This window comes from Heloderma suspectum, chromosome 1 (genome assembly GCF_057233095.1).
Source record: "Heloderma suspectum isolate Gila_16-S chromosome 1, 16-S_ref, whole genome shotgun sequence".
NCBI classification, from domain to species: Eukaryota; Metazoa; Chordata; class Lepidosauria; order Squamata; family Helodermatidae; genus Heloderma; species Heloderma suspectum.
The window spans coordinates 81861784-81882126 of record NC_139458.1 but is presented as its reverse complement, the minus strand read 5'-3'; the positions used below and the strand labels follow the sequence as shown (position 1 = coordinate 81882126).

The 20343-nt window shown below is 43.9% G+C and overlaps 1 protein-coding gene across 1 annotated transcript in view; it reads right to left on the bottom strand.

The window, feature by feature from the left end:
- LRP4 (LDL receptor related protein 4) overlaps positions 1-20343 on the bottom strand; it is a 154534-nt gene that overhangs the window by 70184 nt on the left and 64007 nt on the right. The window contains exon 2 of the mRNA XM_084849984.1: positions 12564-12713. Coding sequence (XP_084706110.1) covers positions 12564-12713 — 150 coding nt within the window. The remainder of the gene's footprint in view (positions 1-12563; positions 12714-20343) is intronic.

The following is a 20343-nucleotide window of genomic DNA, read 5'->3' as shown; positions in this document are numbered from 1 at the left end:
ATAGAACTGAATGTCATCCAACTGGAAGGGCTGCTCAACCAATGACAGATGCTTGTTTCCCACCCCTATCCAGGCTCCCCACTCCTACTACAGTATAAATAGAGAGCAACTAACTTTTCCTGTGTGTGTAAATTTTCCTGAAGAATCCAAAATCCCCAGTTCTCTCATGCAGCAACTGAAGGCTCCTGAGAGCTCCCCAAAACTCCAATTTCGCTGTACCCCAGCAATCTGCTGTAGAGTTATTGCTCCCACCCCATTTTCCCCCATTGCTTCCAGCCCCCCCTTCCAACCCTCCCTTTCTCCCTCTCCCTGCTCACAATGAGAAGTTCCAATAAATCTGAAAGATCATTACTGAGATAAAGCAATACAGCAGAGAAGGGACTTCATATAACAACAGAGAAACTACAGAACATCAAAGATACACAACATCACAATAGCAATTTAAGAGAGCAACAGAGAAGCAAAAGAGCGCTTTAGGGTGAGTTACTAAAATTAGCCTTTAACCCTTTCGCTGCAGGGAAGTGAGATTTATTTCTTACTTCTGAGTAAACATGCACAGAAGGGGGGATATGTTAAAGATTAAAAGCAGGCTAGCTAAGGTGATTGAATGTCCCCACTACTGTGGTAACGTGAGGGGTCGCTACTGTGCTCCTGGGGAATTTCTCAATGGGAAAAACTATTTCCATTAAGGAAACAAGAGGGAATGGGGCATCCCACCTCCTTGACCATGTCACTGCCATGTCACAGAGGGCCACCCAGGATTTAGTCCGGGGGGGGGGGGGGGGGAGAGACATGGCTTGTTGCTGCTGTTCTGCCAGGAAGCCACTTTCGGTAAAGAGGTTGGAGTAAAAGAGTTTCAGAAAATGCAGCTTTTCAAGAGGGAAGCAGCTAGTTGGCAGTGGATTAGTGACGATGTCATCTATTGTGAAGGAACTCAAACTGCTCTAACTTCACACTAAAATGCTCATGAAGACAGCCCCTCTGTCTTCAGATGTGAATGTCTTCTATGAGGAAGCCTCACTAAGTTCAGAGGCCCAACCAAACGCCAGTAGTAATCAGACTGAACACCACCAGTGTACCTTAGGCATTTGCATTTACACTGTGATACTGGGTATCTTCAGGTGTTATTTTTCTCTATGATTGTGCTTGGAGAAAGACTGGGAGTAGATCTCAGGCTTGTGCACTCCCCCCCCCCACGATACCCCCCCCACTTCCCCCTGTGGGGAGAAGTGAATGACTGCTGCAAAAGACCATAGTAAATAAATGTGTGGTCTTTTCAGATCCTGCAAGATTAAATCTTTTTAAAGCATTTATTTAAATAATCAGAAGTGCTCTTTTGAAGGCAATGGGGGGATGGAGAGATAAGGGAGTCTTTGTCAGAAGAATTCAGAGAAGGCATGCACACTTCACCATCTGGAAATGTAAAAACACAAGCTCAAAAGCTTTGCAAAAATCTAGATACAAATGATAATACTGTGCACATATGGCATATGAAGTGTTACTTGATGAAGACCCTTAGCCAGGGCGGGATGCTGGAAGTTGTAAGCCAAAATATCTGGAGGGCCAGAAGTTGCCCATTGCTGATGTAATGGAAGACTAGGAGAGAGCTTTTAACCTAGTCATGTGGAGAAATCAGGAGACCCAGGGGCCCTTGTCTTCTACATCCAACTACAAAATGTTCTTTCACAATGCAGTACCATGTACAATACAATAGCTAGGATCACAGCAAAACAGTAAGAGCAGCCACCTCTGACATGCCATATTCTTAATTATATCCCATTTCATTCAATCATGCAAAACAAAACAAAAACTTGCATACACATTAACAACCAACAATAACCAAAGTCCATTATAAAAGATGAACTGTACTCCCTTTCCCTTTTTACAGGGGCAGCATTAATAGGAGCTTTGCAGACTTCCAAAGGTTAGTTTTTCTAAACCTTTATTTAAAAAAAAAAAAGTGGGTGGGGGGAGTTGCACTTGATAATTCTTCATGTGTCAAAGTGTCCATTTGCACAATGGAGAAACTGTACCAAGCTAGCATTCGTTCCTGGCCTAAAAAGCAAGGCAGTTTTAAAAGGCAGTCAGGAATCCCATTACTTAGTATAAGTTCCATGAAGGATTCCTACATGAGGATGGGTGCGGAGAAAAGCAGCACCTGCAGCGTCCTAAAATACTTCATTATCAAGGCTGACATTTAGGCCAGAACAACTATGACTTTATGTACCAAGCTAAATATACTAAATTCAGTCGAAGTGTGCTAAGTTCTCCTCCCTCCCAACAAAACGTCCTTTAGGACAAAGCCATTTGTGACATATTTGCCACAAGGGGATAATCTCCATGGAGGAAAAAGCATGTGCACTGTCAGATATAAAGTATGCACGAGTTCATTTTGCTACACCTATATGGATCATGCAAGTTAATGGTCTCAGGTCCAAAACACACATTACTTTACAGCCATATCTAGCAGCTACTTCTTTTTTTCATGTTTACTTTAGAGTAGATGTAACCCCCCCCCCCCAAAATCAGGATCTTAAAAGCCCCTCTATTCCCCATGCTATAGTCCTGATCGGAATCCCCATACCTACTCTAGAGTAAAAATGAAGAGCGACGTAGCTACTAGATATGGATTTAAAGTAATGTCTGTTTTGGCCCTAAATAAGGCATGGTCTAAATGCAGTAACCTTGCTGAAGCAGAACAGATCTGGGTCTGATCACTGCCTGTACAGGTGACCACCTTGGAACCATATGTACACCACTTTGAATTCCATCATGGAAGAAAGGAATAAATACATATAATTATGTAAGTACATCTCAGAGTCAAAAACTGGCCTTTAGTTGTGATCCAACCCCGGAATAAAAAATAATGCTAGCAATGGTTAACAGTGAACTAAGAAGGGGTGTAGCCAAACTTTCAGAAAATGGCATATCCTATGGAGGCAAAGATCAACTCTCTGCACTTCTACTCCAGTTAGGGACAAGCATCCAGCAGTTGAGCTGCTGTAGGCACCAGGTGCAAGACAACCCAGAAAGCAGACTCTACCAAACTGAAATAAATCTCACATTAACTGTTCCCAGAGTGGACATTACTATTATTATGACAGGAGTTGAGCCTGGAAACATGATGAAAGGGATGAAGCAAACATCACAGTAGGGTGTTGAGCACAGAGAGTGAAGGTACCTTTCCAATAGCCAGGTAAGAAGAAAACCCTGCCGCTTATAAATCGAAACCAAATCTGTGCTGTTGCCTCAGTGATAAATCTAACGCTGTCCCAAGACATGAGATGATCCTTGGAAGCCACACACTCAGAAACTCTGAAACAATGAAGTCAAATAATAAGGGGAAAAAGACCTCAAGAAAGGCAATCTGTCAGGGAAGGAAGCAAAATGAGAGCAACAGCTTGGAACAAAGACAAGGTGAGTAAACCAGGAAATCGATAAGCTCATTCTACAATTGTCAGGGGATCTCTGCAAAAAAGGTCTAAAGCTTTAACTGACATATACTAGTTGTTGCTCACTGTACTATTACTATTCTCTACAGTGGATGGCGGAATTGCCAGATCCCATCCCGGACAGGACTCCTGAACATCCAGCCACTGGAATTTCAGTTAATTATCGAAATGAGCTGACCCCTTCCCATGGCAGGTGGGTCAGTAAGCGGGGGGCGGGGGAGAGAGAGAGAAGGCACATAGTTTGTAAAATTATGCACCTGTCCTAATGCTCTTAGAAAAAGGAAAAGGGGACCCTCCACCAAGACTGGGGGATGCAACTGTAATCAGTGGCCATGTGGGATGGTGGGGTAGGACCACCCAGCAGATCAGGACAGCTGCTGAAGAAAGGACCTGCTCTTAGTTTAAGTATATGGCTAGGCACAAGTCTGCCCAGGGTCAGAAAGCTCAGGCTTGATCACGGCACTCGAGGGACATTTTTGGCGGGATAACCAGGCCGTTTCCTCAGGGGAAAGATAACTAGAAAGGCAGAGGAAAGAAATGGTTGTTCAGCTATTAAATAAGGATGGCAAAATGATAACAGAGGACAAAGAAAAGGCAGAGGTGCTCAATTCCTACTTTGGCTCAGTCTTCTCCCAAAAGAGGGTCTATGACCCCCCTGGCAAAGGCGAAGTACAGGCCGAAGGGGCAGGATTGCAGCCTGAGATCGACAGGCATATGGTCAAGGAACACCTCATTACTTTGAATGAGTTCAAATCTCCAGGGCCAGATGAACTGCATCCTAGAGTCATAAAGGAACTGGCAGAAGATCTCTCAGAACCGCTGTCTATTCTCTTTGAGAAATCATGGAGGACCGGGGAAGTGCCAGATGACTGGAGGAGGGCTAACGTTGTCCCTATCTTCAAAAAGGGTAAAAAGGAGGAACCTGGGAACTACAGACCAGTCAGTCTGACATCAATCCCTGGGAAAATTCTGGAGCAGATCATAAAGCAATCCATCTGGGAGCACCTTGACAACAATGCCGTGATTACTCGAAGCCAACATGGATTTGTCAAAAACAAGTCCTGCCAGACAAATCTGATCTCATTTTTTGATCAAGTCACCTCCCTTGTAGACCGTGGGAATGCTGTAGACATCATATACCTCGACTTCAGCAAAGCTTTCAACAAAGTGCCCCATGATATCCTGATGAGCAAACTAGCTCGAAGTGGGCTAGATGAAACAACGATCATGTGGATCCACAGTTGGCTACAGAATCGGACTCAAAGAGTGCTTATCAATGGGACCTTCTCAAGCTGGGGAGAGGTAACGAGTGGGGTACCGCAGGGCTCAGTCCTGGGCCCAGTGCTCTTCAATATTTTTATTAATGACTTGGAGGAGGAGGTGCAGGGAATGCTGATCAAATTTGCAGATGACACAAAATTGGGAGGGATAGCTAATACTTTGGAAGACAGAAACAAAATTCAAAGTGATCTGGATAGACTGGAGTGCTGGGCAGAAAACAACAGAATGGCATTTAATAGGGACAAATGCCAAGTTCTGCACCTAGGAAAAAGAAACCAAATGCACAGTTACAAGATGGGGGATACGTGGCTCAACCACACTACGAGCGAGAAGGATCTTGGAATTGTCGTCGATCACAAGCTGAATATGAGCCAACAATGTGATGTGGCTGCAAAAAAGGCAAATGCTCTTTTGGGATGCATTCATAGAAGCATCGCTTCCAAATCCAGGGAAGTACTAGTTCCCCTCTACTCAGCACTGGTTAGGCCTCATCTGGAGTACTGTGTCCAGTTCTGGGCACCACACTTTAAGAAGGATGCAGACAAGCTGGAGAGGGTTCAAAGGAGGGCAACAAAGATGATCAGGGGACTGGAAACAAAGCCCTATGAAGAGAGACTGAAAGAACTGGGCATGTTTAGCCTTGAGAAGAGAAGACTGAGGGGAGATATGATAGCACTCTTCAAGTACTTGAAAGGTTGTCACAGAGAAGAAGGCCAGGATCTCTTCTTGATCATCCCAGAGTGCAGGACACGGAATAATGGGCTCAAGTTACAGGAAGCCAGATTCCGACTGAACATCAGGAAAAACTTCCTGAGTGTCAGAGCAATACGGCAATGGAACCAATTACCTGGGGAGGTGGTGGGCTCTCCCACACTGGAGGCCTTCAAGACGAGGCTGGACAGCCATTTGTCAGGGATGCTCTGACTTGGATTCCTGCATTGAGCAGGGGGTTGGACTCGATGGCCTTGTAGGCCCCTTCCAACCCTACTATTCTATGATTCTATGATTCTATGACAGAGGAATGGCCTTCTTCCACCCACCACCCCCATACTCACTGACCCTCAGTTAATCATTTTTTAGTTGTAAATAATTAATAGTAACCAAATTTTAAGCCCAAATCTTCATCTGCTTCTTTTTTTGCCACCCGCAAACTCTCTTTCCACCCTAAATACAGAAACATTTAGCAGAGAGGAGCTGGGGGAAATTATGTTTCTACCTGGGGCTCTTAGGGATCATGCGACAAAAACATCTAATTAGTGATACTGGGGCTAGAGGAAGTATAAACAAAGTAATTTCTTTCTAATGTCAATAAATATGTCCTTGTACTCAACCAGTTATTGCTCACTCAGATTTTGGGAGGGAATCTCTCACACAGGCAGTGTTTCCCCATAATAACCTCTCTCATACTTTAAACCCTATCGATTGTCTTTTTGCCTTCATTATCTGTCACTTGTAACACCTCATATCTCACCCGCTGTGAAAAGCAGGGTTTGTTATATTTTTAAAGTTGTTCTGTTTTATATGGAGAAAGCTTGCAAAAATATTAATATTAAAATCTCCTCACTAGAATGTTTGGAAATGGCTTGCTGCCATAACAGATTCTTGAGCTTTGTTAGAGCTGCACTGGCTGCTACAAACCCATCAACTGCAAAGACTTCTTGTGTAAAATTATTTCCCACCTTAATAAGCTTTTCTACATGAGGCTGTAATCCTCTGTATCTAGTTTCAGTTTCATCACAGAATTGAGATCCTAAGACTACATGAAGAGTGTTTCCTTTCCTGCTTTTCTGCTACAGAAACCTCTAGATGGCACTGTGGCATAGCAGACTACCACAGATTAAAAAAAAAAGCCTTTTCATTCACTTTTACAATTAAATACTGAACTTTCCCTGCTCTAAAAAAAACTCATTGAAAGTGCTGTTTAAAAACAAGCGAAACTGGAGAGTCATGATGTTGTCTAAAGAACCCATAATGAACTGTGAGTAGGAATGACGAGCACACAATAAATGCCTCATGTAGAAAAGCCCTATATGAATACCTCTTCTTCTGTAGTTTCTGTATTGGCACATCCGAGTTCATTGCTCTCAGTCATGTCTGGTTTTAAACTCTTCCCAGAGAGTCATCAACAGCTTTGTATGGCATTTTTAAACAATCATAGGAACACAGGAAACTGCCTTATACTGTGTCAGACCACAGGTCAATCTAGCCCAGTACTGTCCACACTGACTGGCACCAGCTCTACAGGGTTTCAAGCAGGAGGTTTTCTTGCCCTACCTGGAGATTGAACCTAGGATCTTCTGCATGCAAAGCATATGGTCTACAACTGAGCCATGACCCCTCCCAAACCCTGTGGCCAAGCAGCATACAAGATTCATTAAAAAACCAAAGCTAGGAGAATCCCACATCATAACACTTGAACAGACTCCACGAGACACACAGCAAAGGACATCCTAGGCTGTTACCAAGAGTGAAAAATTAGTGGCACTGTCAGATATCTGACAATGATTTTAGGTTTGCACCTGACACAAAACAATGATAATACCCTGTCCTGATGTGCATCTCCCATTCAGACATTAGAACCATATCTGCTCAGTTCATTCCTACACGGTCCCTGTCCACCATTTGACCATATCCAGCTAGTTATACATCCTCTACAATGCAAATTCTTTGCCCCCTCTTTTCCTCCTCCCTTCAAAGCACCATTCCCCCCCTAACAACCTTTGCATATAAGACAGTGCTTGCCCCTTCAGAACCAAACCACTTATTTTTTTTATCTCCCTGCCCAAAAGTAAAACAATTATTTGAGCCATGACTAGAAATTGAGGAGTGCAATTTGAGAAACTGAGAAAACATCTTAGGAGCATAAAGCTGCACTGGGGGTCAGGTGAGGAGTATTGGCAAGATCAGCAGGATTACAGGGAATAAGGTATAAAGAAATTAAAGGAATTCACATTTTTGTCTCCTCTTACTTAAGTTTTGAATTAAGTCTTTTACTTTTGTTCATTTTTGCTTTTCATCTCTTCTGGAAAAAGATATTCTATTTTGCTTGTTTGCAATTGTTGTAACCCGATCTGAACCCTAGATCTTCCACCAAGCTCTTCCATATTCTTTCCTTTTTCTATCTGAAGAAGTGTCTGCCCCATGAAGTTCAGGCTTGTCTGTTCAGTTAGCATGGTTTCCCCATACTACTAAAAGTGACAGTCTAGTCTAAATCTTCCCAAATATATGGCAGAACTGTAGTAGTAGTACTACTAGTAGAAAAACAACAACAACATCCTAACAGCCAAGAGTACAAAACTAGGTTGTAGCTATTGGCAGTGTCCAAGTCTTAGCTGGTATTACAGGTTTTCCAGGAATACCAGTCACACCAGCTAACACTACTGGTGTTGCATTAGAAACCACTTCAGCTAGTGCAATGTAATTTATGTTAGCACTAGTGCTGACTTGAATACTGCCCTATCTCTGTTAATGTAGCCCCACTAGCTCTGAGAGGGAACTGTGCTCAAGATGAATGAAGTGATAGTTAAACTATGGAACTCACTACCACAAGATGTAGTGATGGCCACCAATTTGGATGGCTTTAAAAGGGAATTGGATAAATTAGTGGAGGAGAGGCTATTAATGGCTACTGGTCCTGATGGCTCTATGCTACCTCCAGTATCAGAGGTAGTATACCTATGTACACCAGTTGCTGGGGAACACAGGTAGGAGGGTGCTGTTGCCTTCAAGTCCTGCTTGTAGGTTTCCTGTGGGCAGCTGGTTGGCCACTGTGTGAACAGAATGCTGGACTAGATGGCCCATAGTCTGATGCAGCATAGCTCTTCTTACGTTCTTATGACAGCATCACACATTGAAATAGGTGACTATAGCCACTGCTGTTTTGCAGCTTCTATTGTCCTGTTTACTCTCTCTCTCTCTTTCACACACACACACACACACACACACACACAAAACCTGGGGAATTTTCAAGCCTGCATGAAACATATATATTATAAACAAGGAAGATGTAGTCATTTTTTTATTATTTAAAGGAAACACAGACATACTTTAAAAAGTGAATGCTGGTTGCATTCTACACTTTGAAGGTCACTGTTCCTTATTTCAGAATCTGCGGTTTCTTTATTCAGGTGAACAAACTGTATTTTCACCTTGGGATTTCATCTCTTTGTATAGCTGGTTATTAATGACAAAACAATGGGGAGCACCCCAGTTTTGTTCTGCAGTTATTGTGATGAAAATTCTTGGGAATGTAGAGAATTTGTTATTAGAAGTGCAGATCCAGGGATTGTGATCTGTAATGAATAAGAACTAGAGTTCTTTGGGGAAGGTTCTGCCCTTTTTCTGCTCTGCTAAAATTCAACACTGAAATAAGTAGTATGCATTAAGAATCATTACTAGGCACTTAAAATACATGAGTCATTTAACGTTATGGATTTTGACAGACACCTTTTTAGGCAGCTTGTCCCATTGTTTAACTCCTGTTTTAGAAAGCATGCTTGCTCAGTGGATATGAGGTTATTTTGGGGGGTAGTTGCTTGTGTATATTTTTACAAAACAAAAAATGAGACATTTGAAGGAAAAGCTTCCTTCCCCTCTTGGTTGTTCTTCAGTTTAACATGACATGGTGAACATTTGCCCACATCCTAAGGTGTCTATATGATCTTCTCATTTCATATTTTTGGGTTGAAAGATATGTATACGTGCATAGCTTATAGGGGTGGTGAGAGCAGCTGTCAGACAAGCCCACAAAAATGCAACAGAAATAGTTGCATGAGTGACAGAGAAAAGCAGCACCCAAAATCTCACACCTCCACCCACTCCCTTTCAGGAGCAGCCGAACATTGGGGGCAGCACAGCAAGAGAGGAATGCCCAAGTCACTGGCAGGCTAGTTTCAAAGGTGGGTGTACTCACTGCATGGCCAAGAGTAGCTGCCATGGAAGCTGCGACTGGCCTGGGAGCTTGTAGCATGGTTGGTGAGACCAAGGTAGCTGCACAGTAGCATGGCCAGCAGAGCCAAAACTGTGAACAATTCAGAGAGGCTTCAAAGGGCCTGGGCTTCTGCAGCCATCAGGGGGGGCCCACAACAATGCTCAAAGACAAGCAGACGTATTTCAGTGGGCCTGTTTTATGAATTTTGAGTAACAAGGGCGAGTGTCCACTATGCACCCTTCCCCTATTCAGAACAAGCAAAAGTTGAGGCCGTCTGATGTGGGGAGCTTATATTTTTATTAAGCATTCCAGAGTTATACATTTAAAGAAAAAAATAAACAGACCAATGATCAATCCTATTTCTTTGAAGGTTTTTTCGCCAGTAAGGTACTTGCACACATGACCACCACATGTGATCAAGACAGCCCACACCCCCTCAGCCTTTCCAAGCAATTGGTGGTGGGGGATACTTTTATCAGTCCTCAGTGGTTTTAAAGGATTAAGGTGCCATGCATGTGCCAGTTTTAACATGCTCTCCCTCACAGTAGCAGAAATAAATTTAAACATAAATTTCTTCCACTTATAAATTGATATAGTGCACTGCACATCATTTTCCCATGCTGTTCTTAAGTCATCCAGCTTACATGTTATCAAGTTTAAGAGTATTATATATATTTGCATACCTTATTTTTGGTGGAATGTGTCTGCTATAAGCCACTGGAGATTCAAACTCCACAAGGACTCTAGTTGCCAGCCAGCACACTTTTTGAACAGTGCTCATTGTGTCATAGGCACTTGGCTGGTGCTGACAAGACCCAAGGGAGAGGTTTGTTTATTTTGTTTGTTTGTTTATTTATTTATTTCACTTCTATACCACCCAATAGCCAAAGCTCTCTGGATGGTTTACAAAGGTTAAACAGAAAAAAGACAAAAAAAAAAAAAGAGAAAAACTTGAAGGAAGTGGAGGTAGGAAAGAATAAAAGACAGAAAAGACTGTGTAGGTGTTAACTGGAGGAGAACACTCCAAAGATGCTACCAGTGTGGCAATCAGAAAGGAGCTGATTGGGAAGGCAGGAGCCAAGACCCCGAGAGAATGCATCCTGAAGGCTGGCAGGGTGGAGATCTCCCATCAAAGTGTTTCACTGCCTAGCTTTGTACGTTTCTCATTGTTGCCCTGCACAGGTGCAGAACCCAATATGTGAGGTTGCACAGAGAACACAAAGAGAAGCTGAAGTTGAGGAGTGAGAGTCTTGTTACCTGGTAGAGGCACACCAAACATTCACTCATCTATATAGTCCATGAATCAACGCATGACTCAAATAAGTTTGAAAATGGTTATCTGTACTGAAGCCTCCCCAGTTGGATCACTGGTTCTGTCATAGTCCTTGGCTGGGCTCTTTAAAGCATGCAGCCCCACCTAGTGCCCCTCGTGAGCTTGGAGGCAAGTTCTTGCCCCCTCTTAAGGGAAGTCCCCAAGTAGCCAGCCACTGCTCCTTCTCAGACTCCTTGTTCTTGGCTTCATCTCCCAGGACTTCTCCTGTCAGACATCACCTTCTCCTAGGGTTCAACCTTTGTCACTCACGACTATTCAAGGGGTGCCAGCCTGCAGCACACTGCCCAAAGTCCAGATGGGCTTGTCCCCACAGGAAGCACTTGCCTCTCCCAAGCCCTCTCTCCTCTGGGAGAATCTGGAAGTGGTCTCTTCCACCTGGACAGCAATGATGGGTGACCCTATCACAGGCATCCACCAAGGATATGGGAGCAGTGTCTCCCCCTCAAAAAGGGTTGTCTCCACCCAACCCCACTGTCTCAGTGCTCTCTCTTCCCCTTGCTCCTGTTGTAGTTGTCCTTGCTATCTCAGACTTCCTGAGTCTAGACAAAACTCTACCACCCCTCCTTGTCAATTGCTTCTGGCCAGTTCTCCACCTTCAGGTAAGTTTCCCCTTTCGCCCACTTTCCTCCTCTGCCCTGTATCCTTCTTGACTTTCCTTCAGCCTCCAAATGCTACGTCCCACTTCCTCCGTGAGTCTCCATCCTGCCCTCTCTCTTTCTCCCCACCTTCCTCCTTCTTGCTCACTGTGTCCATTTAAAGGTGCCCTTATTGTTGTCTGTCAGCCATGCCCACCCGCCTCCTCCACCAGCTTTGCCAACAATTGGGCTGGTCAACAAGTAAACAGAGATCCCGGATGATGTCAGAGTCAGGCACCATCAAAACATAGCGTCTATAGCAGAGATGGAAAACCTCCAGCCCAGAGGAGATAAAAGGGTATTTAAAGCAATTAACCTTTAAATGCCTTGTAAAGAATTGTGCTGCTGCACAGAACTGAGGTGTGCATTCTGAAGACAGGAGACCTGCTTACTTCTGAGTAGACATGCAGAGGCTTGTCCTGCTTACTTTTGATCAGGCTTAAAATGGTAATAATCACATTTGGCCCACCCACAGATGGAATGTGACTCCCAAGTCCTTTCCCATTTTGCAATTTGACCCTCAGGCTGAAAAAGCTACAGCAAAGGGGAACAGTGGAGGCAAGTCCTGTGGCTCCTTTCAGGGACACATACACACACAATTGTAAACACTATTTTGTTGTCATTTATTAAATCATGGGCCACAAAAACTAATTAAACAAGCCGCAACCTCTAACAACAACTACCTTCTAAGAATGCCAACAAAGAAAATCCTTTGGGAATGGATATGTTTCAACGCATCTCAAATTAGAAACATGTCACTGCCTGTGTTGGATTATATAAGATGAGAAGAAACTCCTAGTTTCACAGCCCTAAGCTACTATGGGAGCAAAAAGTGGTCTGTGTCTTGTATAGCACCAAGCACTATAGCATCAAATCACGTGGTGCTTCTTCAGCCATAATCCCTCCCTCTTAGTAATGGACTGTTTTCTTACTGCAGCCATCTTCATCGCTATGGTCCCCACAGTCATTGTCACCGTCACACTGCCACTGAGCAGGGATGCAAGTGCATTCACCGAAGGCACTGACTGCACAGGTGAAGTGGTTGCGCCCACAGGAACATTCTGTGCTGCTGCTAGCTGCACCTGCAGGAAGAAAAGAATCAGTATGCCTTAGGGATAAGACAAGGAAGAGACATATACACTATACAGACAGTGCAAAGTGACACTGCAAGTATCTTTCCATATACACCACATACTGACCCAATTTGCATATCACCATAGTGATTCCTGGGTTGTTTAACACAAGGATTGTAGGAATTAGTAGAGTGCGCAAGCTCATCATTGCCACTTTTAATTAACAACCCAGGAATGTTCCTGGATTGTTTCATGACATGCAAACCTGGAAACTACAGGTTAAAAAACCCAGAGTTACCTAACAACGAAGCATAGGCAATTGTTGGATTAACTCTGGGTTGTTTAACCTATAAATAACCCAGAATTTCTGGGTTCACATGTTATGAAACAACACAGGACTGGGATGTTAATGAGTTGTTAATTAAAAGCTCAAATGACAAGCATGCAGTTTGCGCACTCTGCTTGTCCCCACAATTCCTGAGTTGAAACAACCCAGAAATTGCCTCTGTGGCATGCAGATCAGGTCACTGTCTCATATACATACCCTATCACTTAGATTCCCAAGACATAAGGGACTGGAAGTAAGATTTACTCTTATCGTCCTCCTCCAGACTGGAAGATATTGCACAGAACCACAAGTAAAGAAGTCCCATCCCCAAACCCACAGTGCAAATGTCATCATTTCCATTTCGCAATGTAGCGGCTCCATACCCAGCATGCTATTTATGTATTTATTTATTTTCTTTATATTCTCACACTAGCATGCTCATAGATTTATCATGATATCCTAGATGAAACAGAGGATATAGTCAGTGTTTTCCCTGGAGATAAATGGTTATATCAAGGGAGAGTAGAAATGAGAAAGTAGGTACAGATAGATCGAGTGAAGTCAAATTCCATGCAAGTGCAAATTCCATGCAAGTTCAATCTTTAAAAATAGGGCATGTGTGACAGACTACTCAAGTGTTTTAGAGAGCCAGGACAGGAGCCATGCCTTTGAATATGACCCTCTTGCTGTCTCGTGTTCTAGCCCCGGTCAGCTGAGGAGATCCGGATATGAGCCGGAAGTAAGGCCACCTGCCCATTGGGTGAGCAAACCAACGATTAAGGGGATGAAATACTCTTCTGATAACCGTGTCCGGTGCTATTTGCGCTGCTGCAGACTCTAAATCAGGAATAGCCATAGTATCGCTTTTCTGAGGGTGAAACATTTTACTAGCAACTTTCATGTTGGCAGAGGACCAGGCAATTTACTTAACTGTTGTCTCAGAATAATTTAACTTTCCTTAGAGCAGTGGCAGGCAGACATCAGGATCTATTTTGTTTTTTTCCCTAGAACCCTGAAGTCCACCAGGTGCAAAATAATGGCTCATGTGGATGGACACATGCTAAAAATTAAGGAACAAGGTGCCCCTGAGCACATGCTCAGCCCAGGAATTTGTCATCAGTACCAGAACCAAGCTCACAAGTTCTTTCACACAAAAATCCAGTCCTGATTTTCCCCCAAGCGTTCTTTTTAGGCAACCTAATTTAGGGGGGGGGGGACTTTTTAGTTGTTGCTATTAGACAATTGGTAGTCAGAAATCCTTGCCAATTTCCTGCAAATCACTCAGAGATCTACCAGTACATCCTGGGGCTGATCTACATTGCGCCCACCATCGCAATGAATTCGGTGCCCCGTTGGGTTAAACGCTCTCGCATTAAAACGTGATTATTCACACTCACCCATTTTCCCCATTGCAATGCTTCATCAAATGCGCAAGCTTGGTTCACACTCGAGCACTGTGCTGTTTTCCTGCGCGGGCTTGTCTGATCTCGGAAGCTAAGCGGGGTCAGTTCCGGTCAGTGCTTGGATGGGCGACCGCCTGGGAATCAGGCTTCCTGCACTGAGCAGGGGGTTGTTGTATCCCTTCAAATGAGACTAAGTTTTACCCCCTCCTATCCCCCGCTCTGTATGTGTGTGTTTTTTAAAATTAAGGCGTTATCCTCGCAAAATCGGGGCTTCTCCGCGATTTTTTTTTTCTAATTGAGGAATGATCTTCGAAGCTTCACAACTCTGAAGCTTCGAAGATCATGCCTCAATTAGGAAAAAAACATTGCGGAAAAGCCCCAATTCTGCGAGGATAACGCCTTAATTAAAAAAAAACATCCTGAGCGGAGGATAGGAGGGGGCAAAACTTAGTCTCATTTGAAGGGATACAACAACCCCCTGCTCAATGCAGGAAGCCTGATTCCCAGGCGGTCGCCCATCCAACTACTGACCAGAGCTGACCCCACTTAGCATCCGAGATCAGACAAGCGCGCGCACATCCAGCCCTTTGCTTGTTGCTGAGGAAACGGGGGCTGCTGAGGAAGCTATGCGATCGGTGGCCAGAAGAAGACATGGGGCCGTCAAGAGCTGTGACTGGACAGGAGGGAAATACAAACACCGCCACATATGGACAGGCGAGGGAGGGGACTACAACTGGATATGGTAGCGAAGGCGGAAAATCAGAGCACATTAAGGGGAAATACTGGGACATTAGGGTATTGAAAGCGGAAGCATGGAAGTGGGAAATTCCGGTTCCAGTTCGAGGCGGCTACTGCATAGTGTGAAAGGTGGGCGGTGAACCTCATTGGAAGCGAAAAAAGGCAGTAAGTGTAGATCCAGCCCTGATCTACCTTTTGCTCATCTCTGCCTATAAAGTAAGGGAGAAGATGTTTCACCACCATTCCAACTCTTGTGTTATAGCAGATTCTGTTTCCCTCCCCCCTTTCTCTCCAAAGGCACTATCAATCAATCGTCATTACAGCTAGATATTACTTACTGGTCTACCTTCCTTGAAGAACTGCTTCATCTAACAAGCTTAATAGCTGAGAATGACTGCATTTCCATGTATAGGTTAGTTAGGAGGAGGTTGCTCTCTGATCTGAAGGATACCCTTTCCATGAATGAACTTCTGTAGCAAATGGATGCAGTTTCTTTGCTTGTCTCTTGAAGAACCGATTTGATCCTCAAGTAGCAGTTTCCCACTGAAGGAAAGTACAGTTAATCCAGTCTTAATAGAGGGATTTGCTGACCCACTGTTTAAATAGAGAACTCTTCCGACAGAAACTGGGAAGGCCGCACTGCACTCGTATGTTCCGATGACAGAAGAAACATCACTCACTGATATACAGCCCACCAAGTTTTGTTAACAGCAGAAGAGGCAGAACTAATGTCAACTGTGGGTCCTTTGGCCTTTCAGGGATCTGACACCTGACTAGAATGCAAGTGACGGCTCAATATTGTGTTCCACAGGCACCTCTTTGAGAGGAGATCAGCTTAATCTTCATATCTCTCTCATAAAGTTTTGTTAACTCCCATTTGTAGGATACTCTAGCACATCTTGTGTGCAAAGATCCTCCTATCACAATGTGTAAGAAAGGGTAACGTGTTTAGCCCATCATTTTTTAAATACAAAACATGCTTGGCAATAGGAAGGAAGATTGCAAGGCTAGTTTAGCTCCCCAGTTCTGAAGCCAGTGGCACTCAAGTCAAGCTTCCTCCGAATCCAGACACCGTGCAATCAATAATGTCTTGCAATGTTATGTTAATATTATACATATACACCCATGAGAAATGAAAAGGGTAAAAGACCCCTTTGAATTATAGGAGACAATTGTGACTAAAGATGAATTGCCTCCCTCCTTGAACCAAGGACCAGTGCAGCCATCAACAGCCTCACCCTCATCTTCAGTGAATCTATCTAACACACTAACGCAGAATATTTTGCCATTCAGACGTTTTCCTTTTATTCCTTGAAAGCTCAGGAGAACATGTCTGGCAAATTCAGCTGGCCTGATTTATACAGATGAGAAAAAGAAACACAGCAGGTCTATACAGGTCAGATAAGGTTTATGACTTGGGTAAGCATAAATGGCAGCAATTCCACATACTATAAAGATTAACTGGAACCTGAGGAAAGTACTTTTCCATGATAAAAGAATGGAGCACAGAAAGCAATAAATCTCAATGTAGCAAAACTAAAGAGTGAAGGGAAGAGGAGAAAGAAGCATTTCTAAAAATTTGCCTCAAAAGCAAATGATACGAGTAAAAATGCCTCAACTTTTCCAGCACCCACTGAAAGTTGCTGCCAGTTTCAGCAAAGTCAGAACTAGCCACTAAATCACCCTTCCCCAACCTGATGACCTCCAGATGTGTTGGGCTACAACATGCTTGCTGGGGATGATGGGGATCATAGAATCATAGAATAGTAGGGTTGGAAGGGGCCTACAAGGCCATCGAGTCCAACCCCCTGCTCAATAATGGAATCCAAGTCAGAGCATCCCTGACAGATGGCTGTCCAGCCTCATCTTGAAGGCCTCCAGTGTGGGAGAGCCCACCACCTCCCTAGGTCATTGGTTCCATTGTCGTATTGCTCTAACAGTCAGGAAGTTTTTCCTGATGTTCAGCCGGAATCTGGCTTCCTGTCACTTGAGCCCATTATCCCGTCTCCTGCAGTCTGGGATGATCAAGAAGAGATCCTGGCCTTCCTCTCTGTGACAAGCTTTCAAGAGGAGAAAGAAGCACTTCTAAAAATTTGCCTCAAAAGCAAATGATGCGAGTAAAAATGCCTTAACTTTTCCAGCTCCCACTGAAAGCTGCTGTAGTCCGAGTTGTAGTCCGATACATCTGGAGGGCACCAGGTTGGGGAAGGCTACATTAAACATACAATTAAGTTTGGTAAAGCAGCAATTGTTTCAAATTGATACTCAAGTACACCCTATCACGCATGTAACAATACAAAAGAACTGCTGGATTTGGCCTGCATGGGTTGTGCTTCCTGGGAGGAGCCAGGAAGTAGCTGGCACAACACCTACTGCTTCCGTCCTGAGGAGAGAGAGGCCACAGCCTGAGAGTGAGTCTGTTTGGTCCTGTGGGGTTCAATCCACCAGCTTTGAAGCAACGTGGATGTTAAAGAACCCACTATGATAAAAGAAGAACGACTCTCCCGCCCTCCTCCCCCAATTTTAAAAAGACTAAGCTGACACATCTCGTAATTAAAAAGACCGAACCTAATGGCAATGGATTCCTATGTCGATCCTCTCCTAATTAAGTGCTATGGTATGTTGAGCCCCTCCCTTTAAATATCCAGGACATCACATCTTTAAAACAGAAATTCTACAATACCTCGAAAGTCTCATTGCATGTTTGAAAGAGCTTTACAGGATGAAAATTTATATCATGGCATGCTACTCAGAAAAGTAATTATAACTGGCTCGGATATGAACATAGAAGTCAAAAGCTGGCTGAAGAACCATAAACAAAGGATAATGAGAAACGGCAGCATACCAAGCTGCAGGAGGGATGGAGCTGTTTGAAACAACAGGGATCAGTGTTTAGATTCATTCTTTTTAAACATCTTCATTAGTGACCTGGAAAGTGGGAATACACATACTGAGAGGCTTTCAACCAACACCAAAACAGGAAAAACAAAAAATGCTCATGAAAGAGCAAAATAAAATAATCAGATAAGAGGCAGGAAATTAAGATTCAAATAATGCACATCTGGTAGGAAGTGATCTAGCACAAATATATGAAGCGAGAAAGTTAGACATGCTAATGCTACAATCTTGGGTGCATTTTCAGCCTGATTGTAAGCTCTTTACTTATAGAAGTAAGTCCCACTGAGTACAATTGGGATTACTCTCAAATAAATGTACACAGGACTGCATCATTTCTTGGATGTAAACTCCAATGAAATCAAAGGGGCTTCTAAGTAGTTAAGGTCGAGTTACAAGACAAAACTCACCGCATGTTAAGATGAAATTTAGATTTATGAATCCTGTATCTTTAACTGATTTGCAGACACTTTCCCTAGAAATAACCTGTCAACATCTCAAACTGACAATAGCAATCCCTGAACTTCCAGTTTTTCATCCAATCCTTCTCTATCATGTAGCAAATAGCGGTTACATCCTCTGTCTTCCAGAAATCCTAGGGCGCCATCTCTTCCTACTCTTCCAACACCCATCCAAGAGCCACTCTTCACCGAAACTCATAGAGGATCATTTTCAGCTTTTCTCTGCTTTTTCCTGAAATCGGCTTTGGTCCATCAGTGGGCTCCATCACACGGGCAGAGAAATCCACATCAATACTGGGGCTTTCTCCATCCAGTTTCATTGTGGGATTAGATTGGGCTCCTTTACACAGTTGTTTCAATCTCATTGTATTCCATTCCTTACCTTTTTGTGGGGTGGCTACTTTTCTGCAAAAAGCATTACACGCGCAGAGGGCATTGTGAAATTTCCTCCCTTGTTCCTGCCCCTTTCCCTCCCCTTGCAGGTTACTGGTGGTTTGGTTGTGATTGATATGCAATGTGGGTGGACAGCAACCTCCACTGAACTGCCTGAACCCCACCCCCGCAGGCACTGGCTTCCTGGAGAACTGCTGGAATGCTGGCATGACGGCCATTCTGTGTTATGGAGTGAGCAGCTAAAGTCAGAAGCAAAAGTCAGTGCACTGCATTTAGTCACAGCAAGCCAGTGTGGTGGCAAGCTGGTGTGGCAGCAAGCCACCAGGTCGATATACCAACACACTCATCACCCCAGTATCTCTGCCGTCGTCATCATGACCATGCCCCCAACAAACCAAAACAACCGCCAACAGCCATGCATGCACAGCAGTTTCTTCACGCTATGGGAGAAATAGATGGGAAGGTCATGGCATTCCTGTTGCGCAGGCTGAAAAAATACTGCATTTTTCTGTTTGGGGATAACACGGGATAGGCAGGGGGAAATGGCAGGAAAATCACTGGAGGATTATGATTTAGTGTAATGGACCCGCAAACTTCTGTGAGTGGCCAATCATGAATGTGTGATAAACTGCAGGTGTAGAGATGACCAGTGGCACACGAAGCAAGAAAAGTTGAGTACGCACTACCTAAAACCTGGCTTTTCTTGTTTCATATGCCACTCGCAGGCCAAAGCTGATTTCATCATGAAAAACATCACCAACCCCGTGGGTGCTGCTCAGCGAATGAGAGAGTTGTTTTTTCCCGCCCCAGTGAACACTCCCCTGCTCAGGGATGTTTACTGGAAGGGCTGAATTAAGCCCCTGTAGTTTACCTTCCCCCTTCATCCAGCATTGGGGTGAATCCCCATCTTGTATCCTCCAGAAAAAGCAAACCTCGGTTCATCCTTCCCAGTCCCAATACTGAACATAACAGTTACTTCAGTTTAAGTCCCACTGCCCCCTGTGATAATTTACTTCCAAGTAAACATCATTGGGAAAGATGGGATCCAGTCAAACTTTATAAATCTCCTGCTTGAGACTGCATGGGAGCTAGATCTACTTTTTACTGGGGAACAAAACTTACTTATGAGTAAACATGCACCAGGGGGGGGCATTCACAGAGACTCCTGGAAACTTACTTCTTACTGGGGAGAGTGAAACATGCTTCCAAGTAAACATGTCCAGGACACTTTTGGACGTAGGCTTCCTTTCTCACTTTTTTCTCCCCTTCATCAGAATGCCTTTTTCATTCATAAACACTAGCCTTTGATTAAGTGATTCACAGTCACATCCCCCATTTCTTCATACCCAACCCCCAATGGCAGTGTTTTGCCCCTTTAACAGACCACATTAATGTTCTTCATTCAGACATACTAGCATCTC